Genomic DNA, 17,332 nt, shown 5'->3' with positions numbered 1-17,332 from the left:
GGTCACAAACATGCATGCTTCACTGTGAACATTCAAATGCTCCTCTTGACACTTGATTCCTACTGCCCGTCTCATCTCGCCCCTCCTCGCACCACTCCAAAACTCATGATCGTCTATTTCTTCTTCTGGCCAGCGACGACGGTGATCTCCTTGGGCAACTCCGCCACGTACGGCAAGAACTCGGGCTCGCCGGGGATGTACTTGCGCAGCACCTCGGGGACCTTGAAGCCGTCGGGGGTCTGGTAGTTCTCCATGATGCAGCAGAGCGTGCGCTCGGTGGCGCAGAGCGTGGCGTTGAGGGCGTGGACGTACTCCTTGCGTCCGCCGCCGGGGGCCTCCTTGGCCTTCTTGACGCCGTAGCGGACCTCGAGCTCGCGGGTCTGGTAGTCGGTGCAGTTGGAGCAGGAGACGAGCTCCTTGTACTCCTGCTGGAAGGGGAACCAGGCCTCGAGGTCGTACTTCTTGGCGGCGGCGTTGTTCCTGTTTGTCCCATGAGCATGCTGGATTGGGTGGAAATGCGTGTGTGAGGGGGGTAGTGACTTACAGGGCGCCAGAGACGATGGAGACGACGCGGTAGGGCAGGCCGAGGGACTTGTAGAATTCCTCGGAGTTGGCAATCATCTCGTCAAAGTGCTTCCAGCTGTCCTCGGGCTTGCAGAAGACGAACTGCTCAATCTTCTCAAACTGGTGGATGCGGAACAGGCCCCAGGCCTCCTTGCCGCTGTGAGTCGCGTCAGCCGAAATTCTTTCTCGCCATATACGCAATCCCTGAATGTAAAACATACTGCTTGCCGGCTTCCTTGCGGAAGCACGTGCTGTAACCGGCGTACTTGATGGGCAGCTGGCTGGCCTGAATCCACTCCTCGCTGTGCAGGGCGGAGAGGGGCTGCTCGGAGGTGGCGATGAGGTACTTCTCCTCGCCGTCACCGGTGACCTTGTACAGCTCTTCGTCGAACTGCTCCAGCTGGGCAGTCTTAGCCATCTCCTCGCGCTTCATCATGAAGGGGGGCTGGTTGGGCGTGTAGCCCCTGTTGAAGAGGAATGCGATACCGTACTGGATCAGAGCCTGGTTCCTGTTCCAATTGTCAGCCCATGCCCCGGCAGGTCACTTCTCCGGTGTCTCTCTTCCACGTACAGCAACAGACCGTAGCCAGTCAAGCAGTAACCTCTGTGTCCGACAAGCTTGACGGCCCTCTCCGAGTCATAACCGGCCAGACGCGTGACGACCTGGTGGTGGGAAAGGGTCTCCTCCGTCTTGGCGCCCAGTCCGGCCTCGGGCCTCCACTCGCGCTCGGTGACGTTGTTGTCCTCGTTGTCGCTGACGGGGACGGACTCGTGGACGTAGTTGCCGATGCTCTTCGCCTTGGCGTTGAGCACCTTGAGCTTCGCTACGGCCTCGTCCTCCTTTTCCTTCTTCTGCTTCTGCAGGTCCTCCTTCTTCTTGAGCAGGTCGTCGGCGTTCTCCTTGTTCTTCTTCTTCATGCCAATCTCCTTTTGCGTCGCATTGATGTCGCTGCCGATCTGGGTGGCGGCGTACTGAGTCTTGCGGTGGTCTGTTTCGATGGGCGCCTAGAGTCAGCCTTTCCCATTCGTGCTCTTGAAGTGTTTTCGTGATTGCGCGCGCACGCGATAGGGTGTGAATGGGGGGCTCGTACCTTCCCACAGGGCAATGACCTCGTCGACGGCCTCGATCGGGGCATGACGACGGCGCTGGGACTCGCGGATCTTCTCCGGGTCGCCGCCGCGCTCCTTGATGAAATCTTGGAGGTCGAGCATGGTGTCTGGTCTTCGGTGGGGTTGCGAGGGGAAATCGGAGGGGGCTGCCACAGAAATTGGACGATTAATACCGCGCTCCGTCTACAGTATGAATCCACTTGGCTTGAGGCGTACTTACTATTTCCTTGGGACGGCGCGACGGAGTGGCAGTGGCTTCGGCGTGGTGACTCAAGAAAGTTGGGCAGATTCGTGGTGGTCGTAGGTAAATTGTCGTTGCTGTGGTGGGGTCATTTGGCGGGGGCGGGGCTGGGCGGTCAAAGGCAAGGGTCTCACACCATCAGCAGCCTCTCCTCTGCACAGTCATGGCAGGTGTTACTCAACTCCAAGAGCGGCAGGTCGTTCGTTCCCCTTTTCTGCCACCCATTTCTGCATTGCAATCGCAATGGGTTGCATGAGACATGCAAAGGGGGCTCGGTTTTCGCGCTTGTGACTCAAAACTGACCTTCAGTGTGAAGCCATCAGCAACATGGACGAGCGTTTTGGAGAATACTCCTCAGCTTTACGACGACAACTTCAGGGTCAAAGCTCATGGGCTACGCCATCGTTCGAGCACCTTTTCTTTTTGAAAGTAACTTGGAGCGGTCTCGTGTCGAATACGAGGTAAACAACCAAATGCAATTCAGGCTCGGCCGTATAGATATTGCTCATCTCGGAGCGCATATGCCCTTTCCCACCTTCCAGAGTGTTAACTAGTGTACAGTTGTGCCGTGAAAAACCCAGAGAAAACGCGACCCAGAGCCATGTACCATATCCCGCGGTTCTCGCATCAATCTCGCCGAATGACAATCATACAGGTGCTCCTCAAACCTCAGCAGTCACCGTCTCCTCGACTTTGGCCTTCTTTGCAGAGTCCTCGTCCTCTGCAGGTTCCTCGGCCTTACGCTTGGCGCCGTTCTCGCCATTGGCCTGAGGCTCAGCTGGCTCGGCTGCCTTTGGCACCTCGGTGGGCTTCGGCTCCTCCTTGGCCTTCTTTCTGACCAGACCAGTGAGATCATTGGCAGACTTCTTGGCTTCCTCGATGCGGGCCTGGGTCTGCTCGGCAGACTCACCAAGGGCGGCACCAAGGATACCTCCCATGGCTTGGTCGGCTAGAGCGGCGTTCATGTCGATGGGAGGCTTGCGAAGCTCCGTGAGCTAAAAGCACCACAGTCAGTGACGTTCACTAGTACACAGTCAGATTTACTAACCCGTTGCTCCAGGTCCGCAATCATATCCTTAACATCAGTGATTGTTGCTCTGGTGACTTCATTGTCCTCAGGCGACGCCATGGTGGCCAGCTCGACTTCCTTGTTCTGGAGCTTCAACTTGGTGCTCTCGATGGCGGCCTCGAGCTCGTTGGCTGCCTCCTCACGAAGCTTCTCATCAAAAGCTTGCGACTCGGTGGCGCCCTCCTCCTTGGTGGATGTGACGGATGCGAACTCGAGGGCTAGGGACAGCTTAAAGTGTGCCTCAGCAATGACTTCAGAGTCGTTGGTGTACAGATCCTTCTTGAACTTCAACGACTTGCGCGAGTCCTCAATCGCCTCGGGGTATCTATGATTCGGTCAGCAAGCTTTCCACTGCGACATGCACAGCAGACTTGCCTCTCGTTCTCCAGGGAAATCTCTGCGAGGAGATCGTGGGTATCTGCAAGGCGCTCCTTGACATGCTTGATCTTGCTCGTCTCGCCATCGACCTGCTCTTGGGGCTTGCCATTTGGCTCCTCCTTCTCCAACTGCTCAAGTTGACGATAGAAGAGAACGCGCGCCATGTCCAGTACACCGAATGCGGTCTCGAGGTCGTCGTCTTCCTCTTCTTCCTCCTCACCTTCACCCTCGGCCTGGCATACAGTCAGCTCTCGATCGATGGGCTGACCCTATCCCGCTTACCTCTTCCTCGTCCGAATCATCAAAGTTTTCATCGCCAGTGAACTGGAACAGCGGCTTCGTCTCTTCAGTCTTCGCGCCAGAGGTCTCATTGGCGACAATCGCAACGCCCTCCTCAGTTATTCTCTCGGCCTCGGTCTGGGCAGGCGCATCGGTCGGCGCTGTGGGGGCGGCCTTCTTGGCCTTGGGTTTCGGCTTCTCGGCCTTCTTCTCGCCGGCGGCCTTTCCCCCCAAGACGTCGCTCTTGCTTTGTCCAATCTTGAAAACACACCTTCCGTAGAGGAACAGGATCTCCGCGTTCTGAGGCTGCATTTCGCCGTTAATCTCATCCTGCAGCTCTGCCGCTTTCGTGAAGTTCTCGGCGGCCTCGTCGTATTGCTTCTTCGCATACAGCGCAGTTCCCTTCGCAGTCAGATCCGCAAGGGTAACCTTCTTGGAGTTGATGTCCTCTTCCGACTCTTCGCCGCCAGCGGTGGCGGGAGTGTCCTGCTGAGCGGGCGCATCCTGCTTGAGCTCCTCCGGGTTTGCGACAGCGACGGGGACCACCACAGTAGGTGCCTCGACGACAGGGACCTCTGCGGCAATCGTGGGTTGCTCCGTGACGTCAGCCATCATGAAGGATGGGAGTGAGGTGCTGTTGTGATCGGGGGTGTCAATTGATGGATTGGAAGAGCAAAATCTCTTGCGCAGGGTGGTTGTGAGATGAATGGATGATTTTGCGACGGGGAAGGAGCAAGGACTGACAGCTGCCTTTGTCAGTGGTACGACGCGCGAGCTGGAGGAAGGCCGCGTTGATTGGGGAACCAAGCTGCAGGGATAGCTCTTTCCTGCACGTCAGACCGGGTCGACCCAATTAAAACAGTGAGTGCGTATGACGAAATCAACTGTGCCATGCACTGTATTAAATCCCATCAATTCTGGGGAGGAGAATAGCCCACAGGGTGCTGCTACCGCTCCCACTGCAACTATTGCTGCCTCGTAATTATCTTTTGGCTTAGATTGACATGTTTCCAGACCCCCATCCCGGTCCTTGCCTTGTATCATCTTTCATCTGGATGACTCTGCAATGGCCTATGAGGATATTTACCGAAAGGGCCTACAACTGCATGTTCGCCGATGGCGTCCGGCTTGGCTGTCCTCGCAGGTGTGCCGATGAGCCCTTGAACAGACTCTGCCATATGAATGCCTCACTCAACAAGAGTTCGATGTCTTTTTCTGTCCACGACTTCGTCGGTAGACTCTGCAAAAACATCATGATCTCCTGGAAATCCATCTTGACCAGCTTGTCCGACCATTTGACCAAGAATGCGGCGCACACATACAGATGAAACTCCGAAAACCCTTGCTCTTCAGCCTGTAAGAGACGTTAGCATAGACCTGCAAAAAAGCACGAGCAACTCACCAAATATGTATCCCACATCCGGATTGTATTCCGCACACTGATTTCTCGCATCAACAGACAGTTCATCCACCGAAAACTGAACTGAATGAATTCCACATGCTCGTTTTCGAGATGCTTCGCCAAGCTGGCATCAATCCTCGCGGTGAGATCGCGAAGAGCAGTGACCTGTCTCTGAATGCCTGGTTGAGCCACAATGTAATGGTCTTGAATGCCATCAAGGAGCTTCGTCAGGCACCAGAACGAGTCCGCTTCCACGGCGTCTAGGACTGGCTTGGGCAGCTGACCAGGATCCATGCCGGATTCTATGTCAGAGTCGGCGATATAGGCACTCAAAAATACTTGCCAAAATGGCGTCACCAGATCGTTAATACCCTGCACATAACCACTGGCAGGATGTCGTACGGCCCAAAGGTATAGAATCCGCTCCAGCGATCTCTGAGTTGCCTCGTATGAGTACAGTTCGATATGAGGGTTCGTTCTCGGGACGTCAATGCTGATCTGATGCCAGACGGCCTCATCCAGTCCCCTCGCCTTGCCTGTTGGAGCTGTGCTTGTGCCGCCTCTTTCAAAGGCCTGTCGGACGCCGTCCAAGTACTCCTTCCGTTTTCTTTCCAGAGTCGCGACTCTTCTTTCGCTGTTCGTCGGCAAGTAGCTAAGCAGCAATTGCCACGTCATAGCCCGAACTTCCTGAGGGACGCCGGACCACGCAAGCTGCCGCAGATCTTGCAGTGGTATGGTGGAGGCTTGCAGGAGCTTTTTGAACTTGTTGATCCGAGTTATCCTGGAATTGGCGGCGTCAATTTCTTTAGGAGTTGCGTTGGCGGGGACGGCGGGGTGGTCAATTAGGTGCAGGGCGTTTGCGGGGTCTATCATAATCAGCGCTGCATAACACGTCTTTTGCGCCGCGACCTACCTCTGAGTATCTCCTTATATTGCGGTCTTAAAATCTTGCCCTCGCTTTTCTTGGGCATGGGGTAGGTTGGCGCAGGCCTTTCAATGGCAATGTCTGCACTGTTTGAGTATCTTCTGGTGTGAAGCCCAAGCCCAAAGGAGTCGTCCATTGGCGACAGACTTCCGTTAAGGTCGGTTCTGTTCTGCGCTGCCATCTTGCGCGTTCGTCTCTTCATGTTGGACAGACTGGGCAAGCCAAAGTCGTCGCCGTCATCATCTTCATACCCCATCATATCGTCCTCGTCCGCCTTCCAGTCATCGTTCGTGTTGGATAGGAAGCTTATGTAGCTCTTGATTGGTGGCGACGAAAGACCCGACGCAGGCCTCGAGGTCGGGGGAGAGACATCGCTCGGTCGGCCCTTGGTCGAATGGGAGGATGGTGGAGTTTTCGGTCTCGAAGAGGAGCTAGAAAGGTTCCTTGCTACCAGTCAGCGGGAAGTTTTGAAAGTAGCATTGCAAAAGGGCGTCGCACAAGGAATCGAATTTGAGAATATCGGCATGGGAGTAGGCAGCTCCAACAACCAGGCTGGAGTCGCGACCTGTCCTCTTCGGTGTGTTCTCGCGTGGGGGCGGCGGTTTCCAGAATGGCGACGCAGAACTACCCCAAGTCAGTCCCGGCTGTTTGCTTGCAAGGCTGCAGAGTCAACATACTCGGACCGATCTGCATCGGGAGTGAGAGATGATATTAGCCAAATACTTCCACACGCAGTATGCGACGACCGAGCCTCTGAGGCAGGAGGCTTCTCGCGCTACTACAAGAGTTATGACGAAACCCACCGACTTGAACCATCTCCTGCTGCGGGGCAACTTAGCATGCGATAACGGTTTTGTGCATGAGAGCTTTGGAGCATACATACCTGTTGCGCGGGTTTCTTCCCACTCCCTGAAGAGGAGAACATCTTGTCGTTTCTCTATTGAGAGAGTCTCATATTGTGTATTGTTGTTGAGATGCGCCAGACGAGTCGCCTGAGCTCCGAGCAAGTGACCAGTGGCCGGACCCTTGCTTCACATTAGTGTACCGCCCGCCGCTCGGAGCAGCAGTTGAAGTGGAGTCGAGGAGGTCACTGTGGCTTCGGCCGGTAGACTGTGGCGGTGATGGTGTTTCCCGCGCTCCAGTTACGATTCGGCCTTTGGCCGTACTTAGATAGCTTTACTGTTTCTTTTCGGCCAATATGCAATCAGGATGCAAATATGGCTTTGAAGTTTGCGCTGGAACAACCAAGAAAGAAGGTTCAGCCTGGACAGACAAGGCGACAAGTACCGCAGGGGTTTTTGGTCGTTGTTGTGAGAATTCCAGGCGGGTCGCAAACGGTCAGACTCAAACAATCCGGTACGGTACCTTACATGGCCGCAGAGCAACGCCCCAGCCTCAGTCGCAAAGTCCTTTCTAAAGCGTGGGTGACCCGTAAGACACTCCACGGCCCAGCGTCTGAGGTGGTCCACACAAGCAAGGTTCTTTACGTCCACGGAACTCCTATTGAGGTAAGGCTCTTTCCGTTTTCTTCCTAGTCACGTGAGAAGCCGAGGCGCGCTTTCCTTTGCTGAGTCCAAGCTGCTAAGGTTAGCCCGTCGCGCACGGGCGCCTTCCTCAGTCTTTAGAGCTCTGATTGGATTGAGCACCCTTATTGGCTCCGCCACCTTGTGGTCCCACCTTCCACCCTCTTCACTAGGTGTCCACCCTCGCTCAAGAAATAACCAAACAACCCGTGCTGCTACACCACGTCAACGACGACGTGCCATCTCTGTTTGTCGCTCGCGTTCATTAACCCATTTAGTTCCTTCCCTTTTTTCATTCTTGCCTTGCTCAGTTGCAGGATTTTCATCGACAAGCGGCATCGACTTTTCAAACGCTACCAGCAGCATCTTCGATCAGCGACAAGATGACCGAGCCGGAGAACTTTGAGGAGGATCTCTTCGCCGACCTGTGAGTGATGGCATCCCTTCCACCCTAGCTACCATCGACGCAGACGCTGATACTACACCAGCTACGACGATGATACCCCCGCGAAGGCGGCTGCCGCCTCGGAGCCCGCCGCGGCGCCCGCTCCTGCCGCAGCTCCCGTCCAGACCCATGAAACATACGCCGAGCCGCCTCCTTCAGCCGAGCCAGATCACGGTGCTGATGATCAGATGAGGTACGAAGACGAGGATGATGATGATGAGGTAGACTTCAACCTTGGCGGTGGAGGCGGAGGTGGCGGCGGCAATGGAGGCGCGACGACCTCGCACGCGCATCCGTCAAACGGAATGGGCGCAGTTAAGCACGAGGAGCCAACATACTCGACGAGCACGGCCAAGAACCCTAGTGCCAAGGAAGACGGGTAAGTGATTATCTTTACGTGACGTTTGCATTGCTACACATCCCCACGGCATGGCACTCAAAGTGGACGTGCCTGCTACGAATAAAATAACCAGCAGCTGCCCAGCTGTGGTTCTCGGGTGCTTGGGTGTCAGTGGCCCATGGTCAGACTTGATTGGTCTTTGGGACTTGGGAGGAGAAAGAGGCGGCAACACCAGAAGACGTCGGTCAACTGCGTCTATGGATGAGACTTCAGGGTCAATCGAGCAAGCCAAGGAAGAACAAGACTCAAGACAAGAGAGCTCGATGAGCCAGAAAGAGAAGCCAGAAAGAGGTGCCACAAAAGTCAGCTGGAAAAGCAGCCTGAGATCACCGAGATATGCCGCCGATAGTCAGTCACTCAGTCAGTTCAGGAGCAGCCAAATGCTCCTTCTATAGCCCAGTCGCAGATGGTCTTTAGAGCACGATGAGAACCATCAGCGTTCTTCGGCTGCTGTAGCAAGATTAGCAGCGGATAGCGCTCGAAGCTAGATTCTAGCAGAGACTTGACGATAGCAAAAGACACCAGACATTCGACAATGACCAGGCTATCCGCTCCGCAATTCTCCCACATGTGAGAGTTTCCGTGGCTGGCTGGCAACGCTCATCAACGACAAATCATACTCTGGTTCCCACCAGGGCCTGAAGTATTCGGATCTCGCACGACTTGATGTGGACGGAATTCAATCGATCGCTTTGATAACCACCGCCGAGGATACCTGCTGCGTTTGAAAGATGGGGTGGGCATCACGAGCCTAAAGATGTGGGAAGAAAGAAACCGCGATGGGATGTTCAACAGCTGCTGTCCTAGCCCCGACTAAGCCTTGAAGCTCTCTGACGACCTTGAAGAGGAGGAAATGCACAGTTTGCAGCAACTGTCCACGCATGCCACTGCATCGACATTCACCCGCGCCACGGTTGGAATCAGCCAAGTGCGCGCTTGCTCCCGACACCCCAAGCCGCAGTTTGATGCACTTTGCCACCACCATGCCTGCAAACAGCCGTATAATGAAATTTGGGAGATTGAGCCTACTGACTGAATCTCGTGCAGGAAAATGTTTATTGGCGGCCTCAACTGGGAGACTACTGATCGTAAGTTCCGCCGGTGTACCAGGGATGTTCCACAACTCACTAAATCTCGACAGAGTCCCTTCGAGACTACTTCTCGCAGTTTGGCGAGGTCGTTGAGTGCACAGTCATGCGCGACAGTAGCACTGGCCGGTCGAGAGGTTTTGGCTTCCTCACGTTTAGAGACCCCAAGACCGTGAACATTGTCATGGTCAAGGAGCATTTCTTGGATGGCAAAATTGTATGTACACTCCCAATAGGTCTTGGCCCTGAAGTCATGCTTACAAAAAACAGATCGACCCGAAGCGTGCTATTCCCCGCGACGAGCAAGAGAAGACAAGCAAGATTTTCGTTGGCGGTGTGAGCCAGGAGACCACCGATCAAGAGTTTAAGGACTACTTCCAGCAATTCGGTCGCGTGGTTGATGCCACGTTGATGATGGATAAGGACACGGGTCGGCCCCGTGGGTTTGGATTCGTTACTTTTGAGAGCGAAGCTGGCGTGGAGGCCTGTCTGAGCACAAGTCTCGAGATTCATGGCAAGCCGATTGAGGTCAAGAAGGCCCAACCGCGAGGCAACCTCCGGGAGGAGGAAGAGGCTGCCCGTCGCGGTGGAGGCAAGTTCCGCAAGGGAGAAGACGCCGCTAGTCAGGGCGGCATGGGAGGCGGCCAGATGGGCGCTGCCGGTGGCATGACGCCGCAAGTCATGGCCCAATATTTCCAAAGGATGCAGCAGTATTTTGCCATGATGCAGCAGCAGATGGCTATGAGCCGCGGCATGGGACCGATGAACCCGGCCATGATGCAGCAAATGATGCAGATGCAGCAGATGCAGCAAATGCAAAACCAGATGATGGGTCGCGGCGGCGGCGGCAATGGACAGAACATGATGGGCCAGATGACGCCACAGATGATGCAGCAGATGCAGCAAATGCAACAACAGATGCAGCAGCAGATGGGACAGCAGATGGGACAGCAGGGTGGACCTCCCGCAGGACCCAGTGGCAGCTTCAGCCCCCAACAGCAGATGTTCGACCCATCTCAAGGAGGTCAAGCGCAGCAGCAAGGACCGCGACGGGGCGGCAGCACCGGCAGCGGTGGTGGACGTGATCAGTACAATAACAACAACAACAACAACCAGGCAGCCTACAACATGGGCGGCGGAGGCGCTCCGACATCTTGGGAGGGCATGTACGACGACGTGCCCCAGCCCAACATGAACCCTGGGGGCGGCCGTGGAGGTGGCTTCAACCGTGGTAATCGGGGCGCACACCAGGGATCGCCAGACCCTGCGCATGCCCCGCCTGCCAACGCGCCTACGGGCCCCAAGAACGCGGGCAAGCCAGGCGCCAACTACCGCGGAGGCGGACGCAGCAGCAACCGCGGTTTCCACCCTTACTCGCGTTAGTAGACGGTATGGTTTGGAAAGACTGCGGCTCGCACTTTGCAATGGCGAACTCGGACAACATAAAGGATGGTTTCAGCATGTTCAGGCATGGTTAACTACGAACGGTGCTAGCACAAGCGGACCCGGAAGTGAGAACGGAATCATGTTACTCTGGTATCAAAGGCATGGTCGAGCTTGGTTTGGCAGTCGAGTTGCGTGAATGGATGTCTTCGCATCAGGGAAGGCAGCGACGGGGTATTCTTCTCTAAGATTGGGATCAGGAGGTTGTTTGGGGGGTCCGGTCTGGGTCGGCAGGCTTGCATTTCGCGCTTGCGCAAATCATCTTCTTTTTCCTTTGCACATTACGGGAATTCTGTACTATACAACGGGCCCAAAAATCAATTTCTAATCAAGCCTTTCGTCGTACAACATGCAACTCATGTGACATTCCCTGATGCAGATTTATCAGCACTATCATATTGAGATCCTGCGTCTCCAGTCACAATTACACTTGCTACATGGCCATTATCGTGCTACCTACTGAAGCCTATCTTGAACTTATTCTGTGAAGTCTCAGGGCTGTACACACAACTGACTGACGGACGGGAGGCGGTGACGATAAGTCTCGGTGATTGGACCCGGCCGGGTGTATGCCGAAACCTGCCTCGCGCATCGGCTGCGCCCTCCGAGTCCGCAACGACATCGAACGAGGGCATCTCACCTGCGGCGGCACCAGAAACTCCTGAATGACAAATCCATCCAGCCTGATGATGGCGCTTAACTCGCCTTTGGAGACCGCCCCTGTCAGTCGGCCCCCGTCTTATCCCTCGGCTTCCGGGGTCGGCTTCCGGACGCTTTACCACCAGATTCCGTGGAAAGATGATGGCGACAGAGTTGTAGGGGAACATGGACGAGTAGCACAACGTAGTAGCGCAGTATCTGATGTTGTACACAATGCATTCCACGATATGGGAAATCCGACCCGGACTTGAAATCCATTAACACCACCCGCCGTCATCGGGATGCGTTCAGACGTGCCCTCCACATCGGAAAACCCACCTGGCTCAAGGGTTGTCCTAGGTACCAGAAACAGCTACCGCCCGGGGAGGAGCCGCCGCAAAGTCAAAACACAGCCGAAGTTGAACCTGCAAAGAGAGAAGCCGGGCAAGCACCGAGACTTCCCCAGACCATAGGCCAATCCAGTCTAATCAACTTTTGACAACCCAACATCAACATCCTTCACCGAGTCGTTGACAGACGCACCCTGGACTCTCAAGTCGGCGGTTCCGAAGCCGCCCGGAACTAAATTTTACACAGGTCCCCACGTCCCAAAGACCTTCTGAGCTTTTTCTCGTCAATTGAGAGAAAATTCAACGCGGCTTGTCGTCTATGCCCTTTCCCACCCCAGCCCCCTCCTTCAAGGATCCCTAAGCAACGCATGTGATTTCTAATCAGCCCCTCCATTCTGCCCCTCCATCATTCGCTGATACAGCGGCGCAAAAACATCGCAGAAAAAAACGGCAGAAAACATCAGACCCCACATACCAGACAGGTTCCGCGCGCGGGAAACAAACCGGTCCCCTCGACGCAATTACCATACCTTATTCCCTCCTCCATTCTAGAACCTCCAAAAGCCCATTCATCCTTCCGTCTGTCCAATCCCCTCTCTCCCCTTTCAAATACAACATTGCGTGATCAGGGAAAATAGGGACCACCACGTTTCCCATCCCACGGCAACCATACAGTTACCTACAACGAAACCCCCAAATCCCATAGCCGCCGCGGGCAGCAAAGCGTCAACATTCCATCCAAAACCCCCACCTTTTGCTTTTTTAGCCCGCCGTCGGCCGGGCGGTTGTCGGGCTGAGCCGCAAGTCTACATCACCTCACATTGCATTACACCGCAGACAACTTCCAATTCGGACAAACCCACCCACGCACTCCCCGGGAACCCGTTCGCCTAGAACTATTGCGCCATCGCTGAAGAAACCTCCTTTTCCTTGCCCAACACCCCGGTCATCCCAACAAGCGCGCTTGCCTTGCATCGCGGAAGCTGAACGGGCTGACGACGGCTTACCTCATAGCTGGTAAACGGCGGGAGAAAAACAACAAACGGTCACCACTCCCCCTCACAAGTTATCTCGAAGGGCGTTATCGACAAGGCGGATGACATAGCATCCCGTCAATTAATCACGATCGTCAAATATATTGTTATACGCATTCTTAACAAGCATCACGTACACGTACATACCTGAACGCCGATCACCAGTACCTTTGTCTCCGGGGGCTCAAGACGGAGCCGGTCGTAGCCGCCCCAACCCCACCATCGCAAACATCACCAAAACATACACACAACGATGGGTCTCCTGCAAGTTCCCGCGCATCACGTAGCTTAAGTGGTAAACGAATCCTAACGTTTTTTGTAGAGCTCTGGGAACCGCCCTTGACTGGCCGGATGCGAAGCAGCGCGCCGATCAGGTCCGCGAGTGGGGTATCAAGGTTCGATGACACTCACACTTCTCTCACCATGAGATGGTCACGGCTCATCGTATGCTCACTTTACTGACTCTTGACGTGATACCTATAGCAATTGCTAGAGATATGGAACAAGGCGAAGGGCAAGGAGCGCGATGCCATGTTGTGGGGAGACGAGGTACATGAGAATTGTTGCACCCTTCTCAGAAATAATATCTCTGATATATGATGCAGGTTGAATATTTGGTTGTCACCTACGACAAGGATGAGCCCAAGGTCCGCCTATCGCTCAGACAAGCCGAGATCCTCACGGCCCTCGCTGAGAGCCCCGATTTGGCCAAGGAGGGAGGTTGCGTGCCCGAACTTCAGGAAGTCGCCAGAGAATCGTGAGTTCTATCCCTCTCACTGCTCATCTCATCTCAAACCCAGCATGAGCGAGAAAGGGCAGTCATGGCAGCACTTCATCGCACACACAACTAACACGTTCCGCAGAAGCACAACTCTCCCTGTCTTCCACCCTGAATTCGGCCGCTTCATGCTCGAAGCAACCCCGGGTAAGCCCTGGGGCATCGGCTTCAAGGAGCTCCTCGACGTCGAGCCCGACATGAAGCTCCGCCGCAAGATCGCAAAGGACCACATGCACGCCAACGAGTACCCCATCACCCTCACCACTTTCCCGCGCATCGGCTGCCCCGGCGACTTCACCGAGCCCTACTACCCGCCATCCGGCCCCAAGCTGCGCTCCCAGTTCGTCCCGGACGAGATCGCCAACCCGCACATCCGCTTCCCCACCCTCGCCGCCAACATCCGCTGGCGCCGCGGCCGCAAGGTCCAGGTCAACGTCCCCGTCTTCCACGACAAGAACACCCCCAACCCCTGGAAGGACCCTACCGTCAACTACGACCTGCACAACTGGCCCGAGGACGAGGACGTCCGCAGCGGCGGCGCCGCGCCCGACAACTTCATCCACATGGACGCCATGGCGTTCGGCATGGGCAGCTGCTGTCTGCAAATCACGTTCCAGGCGAAGAACATCACCGAGGGCAGGAAGATGTACGACCAGCTCAGCCCGCTGGGCCCCATCATGCTCGCCCTGACGGCCGCCACGCCCATGTACAAGGGCTTCCTCGCGAACACAGATGTGAGGTGGAACCAGATCAGCAGGGCGGTCGATTGCAGAACACCCGAGGAGCTCGGAGAGAAGGTAAACCTTTGGTCCCCCCCTTTTCAAACCTCCGATTATACTGACAAAACCAAAGCCCCTGAAGAACGACCGCTGGCGCATCCCCAAATCCCGCTACGCCTCCAACTCGACCTACATCTCGACCGACCCGCGCCTGCGGCCCGAGTACCTCTACCCCGACCTCGTCATCGACGAGGCCATCAAGGCCAAGCTCATGGCCGGCGGCATGGACGACCGCCTCGCCACGCACTTTGCCCACCTCTTCATCCGCGACCCCATCGTCGTCTTCGAGGAGGACCTGCAGGAGCTCGACCTCTCCAAGACGGACCACTTTGAGAACCTGCAGAGCACAAACTGGCAGCACATGCGCTTCAAGCCGCCCCCCGCCGACAACAGCATCGGCTGGCGCGTCGAGTTCCGCCCCATGGAGATCCAGCTCACCGACTTCGAAAACGCCGCCTTCTCCGTGTTCATGGTCCTCGTCACCCGCGCCATCCTCAGCTTCGACCTCAACTTCTACATCCCCATCACCAAAGTCGACGAGAACATGGAGCGCGCCCACAACGTCGACGCCGTCCTCAAGGACAAGTTCTTCTTCCGCAGGAACCCGTTCCCCAGCAGACCCGGCCGCCAGCTCGGCGAGAACATCGCCAACCCGAACTCCACATCCCGCCCCGGCTCGCGCCCCGGCTCCGCGGTGCCCAGCCGGCCCCCGACGCCCGTCGGCCCCGTCGAGGACGAGTACGAGGAGATGACCGTCGACGAGGTCATCAACGGCCGCCCCGACGGCGGCTTCCCCGGCCTCATCCCGCTCGTCGAGAGCTACCTCGACGGCGTCAACGTCGACGTGCAGACGCGCTGCGAGCTCGACACGTACCTGCGCCTCGTCAGCCAGCGCGCAAGCGGCAAGCTGTCGACGGCCGCGCGGTGGCTGCGCGACTTCGTCGACGTGCACCCGGGCTACGCGCACGACAGCGTCGTCTCGGAGGAGATCCAGAAGGACATCATCGCGGCCGTCATCGCCGTCGGCGAGCGGGAGACGGCGGGCAAGGGGTTCGGCGGGCTTGACGTCCACGGGCTGCCGAGTCTGCTCGGCGATTTTAGGAGGGGATGTGGAGGAGGTGCGTAAAATTTCAAGTTTCCTTTTTTGTCTCTCTTCATTAGGTGTCTGTCTACATGAATATGGTGGCTTAGAATGCTGACGGTTCTTCTTTCTGCCCATGATTAGACGCCGAGAAGAAGAGGGGACCTAATGGGCAGGTGGACGAGAGACAAGATGGACCCCTGAAGCGGGCGAGATCGGGGGCGTCGCCGTGAGCGCGGTTCAGCCCTTCCATCAATGGGGTGCAAGGCATCGTGGGGCTTTCTGGCCTCTCTCTCTTTCTCCATCATCAGCGTCTCCGCCGGAAGATTCAAGAGACATTCCTACTACAAGTAATGATCATAGACTTTCAACAGTACATCGTAAGACAAGCATCGTGACATATTATTTTCCCCTGTTTTCCCTCAATGACGCCCGACGCCCCCCATTTCCCCCTCGAGGCCTCAACCCCATGCCCAATTGACCTTGATCTACGTGGCGGGCGGTCATCAGCCGCAGATGAAGTTTTAGATTTGAATATGTCTTACGAATGCGGTGTGGATATATGGGCTTGTTCGCCCGCAGCCAGAAGCTAACCTCTGAACCAGAGTGATCACATTTGCAATCTGGGCTCTAACGTGCCAGTAGCTCACAATTTCAGCCTCACGGCCGCGTAGGGGACCCCTAAGACATCGTCATCAAGTGAGAGATGGGAAAGTTGATGACATCTGAGATGAAGGTGGATATCGCAGCCTACATGCGCTTCGCGAGTTTAGCTGTAAAAGGAAACAAGCTCTTTCCCTCTTCCGCACTCGAGGAGGCGTGACGGATTACTCCTTGAGCCAAGCCGATTGCGCGTGGCTAGCTGTGTGCCTGCTTCACGTGGAAGGGGGTGGCGGATGAGGGAGTGAACAATTTTCGACCCAGCTCCGCGGTGCTGGAGCAGAAAGGAAAGAATGCTGCCTGGTCTGGCCAGAACCCAAGAGGAATGCGGGTTTCGTACGGCAAAGTTGTGATGCGAGACCTGTTTTTCGCTTCCGAACTTCTTACGCCCGTTTGATGCAAGGCTGGGCAATGGGCATTCCCACTGACGTTGCCTGGCTCTTGATTGGGGAACGGAGGGCGTCACGCATATGGGTGATATCCCGGAAAGTTGGAATCGGCCGTAATTTGCAACAAAAACAGCCATGGGCAAAATGAAAAGTGGCGTTGCGTTTCGTGGATGGAGTTTCCCGCTCCCAGTTTACAGGGAAGGGATGACCCGGATAGCTGGTACCTGGCTCTACACTAGATCCGAGGGGGGGGGGGGGGGGGGGNGGGGGGGGGGGGGGGGGTGTGAGAGCCATGTGTGAGAGAGAGGCTGCCTGTGTGCGTGGCGGGTGCGGGGAGAGCTGCGATTATGCCATGCCGTGCCCTGTTAGCAAGCCCGCGACGCTGGGACCGAAAACGAAATCGACACGGGGTTCGTGTGATGTTTTCCCCCCAGAGGCGGGAGCCTAAGCGCCTTGGGCTGGCTAGTTTGACCGAGATGTTGTTTGAACCGCCAGGCCGTGTGTGTCTTGGATCTGCTCGACGGCGGCACGCCAAAATAAGTTCGATCCTGTGGCGGACATAGCTGCACCGGCAGTTCGATTTCGAGAGCAAGAGAGAGGATGAAGATGCCGTGGGCAAGGCGGAAAGGAGGTCGTTTCGATGGCTGCATACGATGGCGTTTGTTCGGTGCCGCACCGGGCTGAAGCGAGGTTCTGCGGGCTGCGCAGGTCATCATGGTGCCCGTCAGTCCAAGCCTGCTGGCAGATTACCGTGA

The 17,332-nt window shown here is 56.1% G+C and overlaps 5 protein-coding genes across 5 annotated transcripts; 2 read left to right on the top strand and 3 right to left on the bottom strand.

Annotated features, from left to right (window-relative positions):
- Positions 1 to 113: 113 nt before the first annotated feature.
- Positions 114 to 1,818, bottom strand: GCG54_00011532 (Serine--tRNA ligase cytoplasmic; the record flags this gene model as incomplete). The annotated part of the gene is made up of 5 exons (XM_045411434.1): positions 114 to 480; positions 545 to 721; positions 786 to 1,073; positions 1,136 to 1,569; positions 1,627 to 1,818. Coding segments are annotated over 5 exons (1,458 nt in total), but the record flags the coding sequence as incomplete, so codon positions are not given.
- A 759-nt stretch (positions 1,819 to 2,577) lies between these two features.
- On the bottom strand, positions 2,578 to 4,274 carry GCG54_00011531 (uncharacterized protein; the record flags this gene model as incomplete). The annotated part of the gene is made up of 4 exons (XM_045411433.1): positions 2,578 to 2,910; positions 2,964 to 3,299; positions 3,356 to 3,595; positions 3,645 to 4,274. Coding segments are annotated over 4 exons (1,539 nt in total), but the record flags the coding sequence as incomplete, so codon positions are not given.
- Positions 4,275 to 4,737: 463 nt separating this feature from the next.
- On the bottom strand, positions 4,738 to 6,893 carry GCG54_00011530 (GTPase-activating protein gyp1; the record flags this gene model as incomplete). Its single annotated transcript, XM_045411432.1, has 7 exons — positions 4,738 to 4,995; positions 5,044 to 5,909; positions 5,957 to 6,411; positions 6,467 to 6,592; positions 6,646 to 6,655; positions 6,772 to 6,790; positions 6,852 to 6,893. 7 exons carry the CDS (start codon positions 6,891 to 6,893, stop codon positions 4,738 to 4,740), a joined length of 1,776 nt encoding a protein of 591 aa, XP_045268490.1.
- A 981-nt stretch (positions 6,894 to 7,874) lies between these two features.
- On the top strand, positions 7,875 to 10,807 carry GCG54_00011529 (putative RNA-binding protein; the record flags this gene model as incomplete). Its single annotated transcript, XM_045411431.1, has 5 exons — positions 7,875 to 7,918; positions 7,980 to 8,315; positions 9,384 to 9,424; positions 9,478 to 9,641; positions 9,695 to 10,807. 5 exons carry the CDS (start codon positions 7,875 to 7,877, stop codon positions 10,805 to 10,807), a joined length of 1,698 nt encoding a protein of 565 aa, XP_045268489.1.
- Positions 10,808 to 13,213: 2,406 nt separating this feature from the next.
- On the top strand, positions 13,214 to 15,573 carry GCG54_00011528 (Glutamate--cysteine ligase; the record flags this gene model as incomplete). The annotated part of the gene is made up of 5 exons (XM_045411430.1): positions 13,214 to 13,285; positions 13,374 to 13,439; positions 13,496 to 13,647; positions 13,754 to 14,465; positions 14,521 to 15,573. Coding segments are annotated over 5 exons (2,055 nt in total), but the record flags the coding sequence as incomplete, so codon positions are not given.
- Between the last annotated feature and the right edge of the window lie 1,759 nt (positions 15,574 to 17,332).

The sequence above is a fragment of the Colletotrichum gloeosporioides genome (genome assembly GCF_011800055.1).
Source record: "Colletotrichum gloeosporioides strain Lc1 chromosome Unknown consensus_17, whole genome shotgun sequence".
NCBI classification, from domain to species: domain Eukaryota; kingdom Fungi; phylum Ascomycota; class Sordariomycetes; order Glomerellales; family Glomerellaceae; genus Colletotrichum; species Colletotrichum gloeosporioides.
This window is presented reverse-complemented; position numbering and strand designations above follow the sequence as displayed.